The sequence below is a fragment of the Oryzias latipes genome, chromosome 18 (assembly GCF_053564925.1).
Source record: "Oryzias latipes strain Hd-rR chromosome 18, Olatipes_Hd-rR_3.1".
In the NCBI taxonomy this organism is placed as follows: Eukaryota; Metazoa; Chordata; class Actinopteri; order Beloniformes; family Adrianichthyidae; genus Oryzias; species Oryzias latipes.
In genome coordinates, this window is record NC_136254.1 from 9,697,957 (window position 1) to 9,703,257 (window position 5,301).

At 37.7% G+C, this 5,301-nt stretch overlaps 1 protein-coding gene across 1 annotated transcript; it reads right to left on the minus strand.

The window, feature by feature from the left end:
• Positions 1–278: 278 nt before the first annotated feature.
• LOC144987381 (uncharacterized) lies at positions 279–4,701 on the minus strand. The gene is made up of 10 exons (XM_078936746.1): positions 4,242–4,701; positions 3,696–3,959; positions 3,271–3,516; positions 3,077–3,187; positions 2,983–2,998; positions 2,804–2,883; positions 2,560–2,601; positions 2,303–2,359; positions 1,774–2,207; positions 279–1,635 (listed from the first exon to the last, which is right to left on the minus strand). The coding sequence occupies exons 1-9, from the start codon at positions 4,600–4,602 to the stop codon at positions 2,041–2,043; spliced, it is 1,344 nt and encodes a 447-aa protein (XP_078792872.1). The 5' UTR covers positions 4,603–4,701; the 3' UTR covers positions 279–1,635; positions 1,774–2,040.
• Positions 4,702–5,301: the final 600 nt, after the last annotated feature.

A 5,301-nucleotide genomic window follows, 5' to 3' on the forward strand; every position in this document is an offset into this window, starting at 1 on the left:
ACATCTGAGGTTGATTCATTCTGTTGTTCTGTGTCTCTGTTCCTCAAGAATGAACATGTCATATTCAGGAAATGATGCAGCTTGTTGATGTTTTGTTCTTCAAGGATCTCTCATCAGCTCACAGTGAAAACTGAATAATGTTACAAATAAAAATCCCAGAATCACAAGAACAGAAATGATGAAAACAATCAAAAATTCAAATTTGACAAAAGCTTTTATTGATATAAAAATGTCCAATGAAGACTCAGTTAAGGTATATGTATATATATTTATACATTTTTCATCACACATTTATACATGAAAAGAATATATATTTTGATTATAAATGTAATAAAAAATCTTAAAAACCAAAAAAAAAAACATATCTTCCTAAATTTCAAAAACTAGGATTTTCTTTGAAGTTGTCTGTTATTAATGTTCTTTTTTTATCATCTGTTAGCATTTTAAAGACCCACTCTGATGAAAACTGTGTTTATGGTGTTTTAAACATGTTTTTACAGTATTTCTCTCACGATGGAGGATATTTATACGGTAGATTAAGTTTAAAATTGCATTTATTATTCTAATATTTGTGAATGAGGAGCAGATGAAAAAATGCCTCTAGAAGAACCTTGTAGGTGTGATGTAGGTGCTACAATCTGTGGGCTACTAGCTCCCTGCTCTGCTCCATTCTGATGCATCACTTGTAGACGACTAGATCCATGAACGTCTTTGTTTTCCTCGTCTGAGCTGGAATCTGGAGGAAAACTGTTGGGCTGGATAGTTCCAGTATTGCTCGCCATTGTTGTTGCACCAATAAAGTTAGATGAGGGGCTGTAAGCTAGCTGGAGAGGGTGTAAGCAGAGAATGATGGGAAAATGGGATCAGGCTTACTCCACGTCAAAATTCCTGCCCACAACTGAGAAAACCACATAAGTTTATTGATTTTGGCATAAAATGGCGTAATAATATATTCAAAGACCACTGGGAACACTTTGAGAATATATCAAAAGATGATCAGAGAGGGACTTTAAGCTGAATCTGTTTGGTTAGTAAAGTTAAAGACATTTTACATTATAAGGACTTAAAAAAGTACATTAGAAGTTTAAAAAAAGTAATTATGGAGAAGAATAGTCTCAAAGTCTGACCATATAAGGACTCACACTCCTTCTGCAGCGTTCAGTTCAACAACAGAACAAGTCCAGTTGTTTCCTGATGGTTCTGGTGGAAGTAAGACTCTGTCTGAAAGTCCAGACTGACCTGGATCTGGACGTCCAGGATCTTAAAGGACAGAAAAGTCTGAAGCTCCATGTTGTTCATGATCAGCCTTGATAGAGCAGACTGTGTGAACCAGAGACATCAGCTGATCCTGGACTGCAGCTGCAGACTTGGTTGATGTTGGAAAAACTAACAATCCAGAGAAAATCTCAGCAGATTCAATTCTTCCCTGAGTTCCTTTAGGATTATATGTTAGGCAGCTGCAGGAAAGTTGTTAAGATCACATATGAAATAAAAAAAACTGAACAAAAATACTAAAATGAGAGCAAAAGAGAGGCAAACATTTGGAGCCCAGCAAACGTGCAGCTGTCCTAGCAGCGCCACCTACAGGTGAGACGTTTGTTCATCACATTGATGGATGCTGCTGGCTCTGTGGATCTACAAGAAAAGCCAAAATGCAGAGTTACTCAGCAGCTGAGGGTGGAGCATGGTCTTGATGCAGAACCTACATCAACAAATTCAAGTTTCTATCTTTTCTATCAGATTTGATCTCTAGAGAATCAGATGGAAACTTACCAAGTGTTTGTCCTCATTGAACTTCAGAGTAAAGCATCTCATCAGCTGAATGAGACCATTTTCCTGTCAGAAAATCAAATCAAATATTAAAACAACAAAGACAGTTGTGTTCATTTCACATTGTGACAAGTGAATGACTTGAAAACATTGACTTGAATGAATCCTGCAGTTTCCTTTCCAGCAGTTTTCAGTCAGTGAAGTTACAAAGATGAAGATTTGACTTACCTTTGTTTTTCTTCCTGATCTGTGCATACAGCTGACTGCCATCTAAAAGCAAACAACATCCAACATGACAGAAGCTGACAGCCTGACAGTCATTTGGAAAGGCAGCTGCATGGATGGAGAAGATGTTTCCATGTAGTGGCAGATCTTACCTGCAGACGCTCCTGTCTTCACAGAGTAAACTGTCTCCTCTGCTGCTTTCTGTCTCTTTTCTGTCAGAAAACATTGGATTTGACTCAACTGGTTCATAAATCTATCTTGAAGCTTTTTTTGGATAAATGTTGAATTAATGCTTTGATTTTCTCACTTTTCTTAGTGACGGTTTTAAGCTTGATTGAAGAATATGTAACCTTCCTGGATTCACCTGAAACATCAATTATTCATATTTTTATATTTGGATCATTTCTGCTTTCATCTAAAAGTCTACAATAAAAATATGTTTTCTTTTATTTGTTTTTTATATGTCTGATAGAGAAAAACTGTCATTTTTGTACCACAGAATAATAATTTAGATGTAAATGAACAGATAAATGTTCTTAATCTTGACTGATTCTTTCATTTTACCTTTGTTTTCATCTTCTGGATCAGTTTGAATCTCCTCAGGACCTTTGTGTGATTCAAACAGAGACGAACCACCTTAAAAAGGAATTTCACAAAGACAGAATCAACCTCTTCTAAACCAACAGGAACAAAATGTTTCCATCAGTTTCCAGATCAGACATCAAGAGAGGAAACTGTTCTGTTCAGTTCATTTGTTCTAAAGTCAAACTTCTAGAATAAATCCAGATCAGTCAAAGTTTAGACTAACCATGGAGGAGCATGGAGTCATTTCTGTGCTGAGCTTCTCTGTGGTCTGCAGCAGAGCTCTGGTTGTTGTCCTGAGAGCTGCTGGAAGAAAGAAATAGAAAGATTAGAATGATTGAAAACATCATCTCCAAGAAAATCATCTATCACACTTTAAACATAGAAACACAGAGCTGCACAAACCTGATGATGTCTGAATCTGGAAAAGAAAAAAATCTGTTATTGATTAACATGAGATTATTATGAATATTATCTAATAATCAATAATATTTCTCACCTCTTGATCTTTTGTAGAGAAACCACATCATGAATAGAAAAATGACCAAAACTACAGAAGTTAGAGCAACAACCAAGACAGGAAATGAGGAGCTGTCAGGTCTGGATGTAGCTGTAAAAAAACATGTTTTATTCAAATATATGTAAATATTATCACCTAAAGGATTTACAATGAATCAATAGAGATTTGCTGACATGTTACTGCCAACCAGCTCTGTGGTGATTCTTTTCCTGAGGATTGACACTTGTAGAAGCCTTCATGAGACTTTGACACTGCAGGGATGATCATCTCCACTCTGCTCTCACTTTGGATGATTGTGTCATTTTGATAGAAAAACACTTTAGAAAGAAGATTTTCTGTCCTCAACTTGCAGCCAAGAGTAACAGAATGTCCCTCAGTCACAGGATGGACAGGACTCAGCAGGAGAAGCTCATCATCATCTGGAAACATCAACATTCATCTTCATCACATATGATCCCAACATGTTTGACGTCTGCTTCATTCTGCTTTGACATCCAGTTGATCATCTAAATCCATCTTCAACTTCTGCATGTGTTTCAAATCAATCCAATGATGAAAGTCAAGCTAAAAATAGGAATCCAAACATGTTTCCACTCACAGTGTCCAGTGATGTTGACTGCGTTGCTGAATGCTGATCCAGACTCACACCAGTACACTGCATTACTGGACTGGATCTTCTGAACATGACATGTTGATCCATTCATTGTTCCCCAGTCAGAACAGAATGACAGGAAGTCAGGAAGCAGAAACCTGCTGACTCTCCACTCAGAAGAGTTTCCCTCACAGCTCAGTGAGACAGAGTCAGAGGTGAAGTGTTGGACTCTGTCAGGACTCACTGAGAGAGACGCTGATGGATGAAGATCTGAAAACAAACAGGATGAAGATCAACACACTTTAGCTTCATTTGGAGAGCAAAGAGACACAAAAACAAATGTGTTTCAATGGATTTTCATTCAATGGGTTGGAGTTAGAATGGCTCTATGCAAATGAAAAAGAAACCTTTGTTTCCAACATTTTGAATGACAGTTGTCTGTTAGCAATAAGTGGAAAGAAGCAAACTAAAGAGCAGAATCTGACAGCATTAGAAATGTGAAGAGAAATCATTCAGTGTTGACAGAAATGAATCAACAATCAGAAGTCTGACCTCCAGACCAGACAAAGTGAGGTTGACTGTAAAGAGTGTAGAAGTGTGGCTCTCCTCTTCCAGCTCTGCACACATATCCTGCTGTGTGTGTCTGTCCATGAATGATGTAGGAGTTGTCTGCAGTCCCATTGGAGCTAGCAGGCAGCAGCTCATAGCTGTAAGAGCCAGACTTGTGTGATAGATCAGGAACAGCTTTATACCAGTAGAAGCTCCATCCTGCAGACACATGTTCAACCTCACAGCTCAGAGTCACTGAGGCTCCAGGACTCAACCACCATGGAGACACTCTCAGGACAGGTTCTGGTGGAGAAATAGTGTTGTTTTTAGTGACTTTGTTGTGTTTCTGACCAAACTCTTTCATGTGACACCTTTGGTTCTGATAGAAGAAGCTCCACAGGTTGACAGAACTCTGATAACTCTGCTGTCAGACAGAAATGAAGCAGGAGATTTTTCACTTTCTTCATGATTGTTTTGACTCTCTGCTGCTCTGCTGTGACTTCTGCTGCTCTATGACAGAGCCTCTATGACAAATGACACTATTGGAAGAAATGATCAGCAGCTTCTCTTCAACAGAGATCATTTCAATTTCCATTGTCCACAAAATTTCGTATCGTTTAAAATTACTTTATCTATCAATCAATTGTTTTAGTCTCTCAGTCAGGAAGAAAATCATTTCACAACTGATTATCCCGACTTTAGATTATGGTGACATCATTTATCAAAACACTACTCTTACTAACCTCCGTCCACTAAACGTTATTTATACCAGCTTGTGTCGGTTTATTCTTCGTTGTCCATTTAGAACTCACCACTGTCTTATGTTTCAGCAACTGTCCTGGCTTCCCCTATCCTCTCGACGTCAGCTTCATTGGCTATTGTTCATTTTCAAATGTATTAACCTTAGCTATCCAGACTATCTCAAACAATATCTAACTCCTTTTCAGTCTTCTTATAAGAGTTAAAAAATAAATTGGAAAATATTCATTTAATTATAAGGCACCCTCCGACTGGAACAATCTTCCTCCATCCATTCACTCTTTAACCTCATTCTTTGCATTTA

What these genes read in the sequence shown, in the direction of transcription:
- LOC144987381 (XM_078936746.1), bottom strand. Translation starts at nt 4,602, where the DNA reads ATGAAAGAGTTTGGTCAGAAACACAACAAAGTCACTAAAAACAACACT. An exon ending in AGTCAACATCACTGGACACT is followed by an intron (nt 3,517 to 3,695) that starts GTGAGTGGAAAC and finishes TGATGTTTCCAG; the next exon opens with ATGATGATGAGCTTCTCCTG. An exon ending in TGACTCCATGCTCCTCCATG is followed by an intron (nt 2,602 to 2,803) that starts GTTAGTCTAAAC and finishes AATCACACAAAG; the next exon opens with GTCCTGAGGAGATTCAAACT.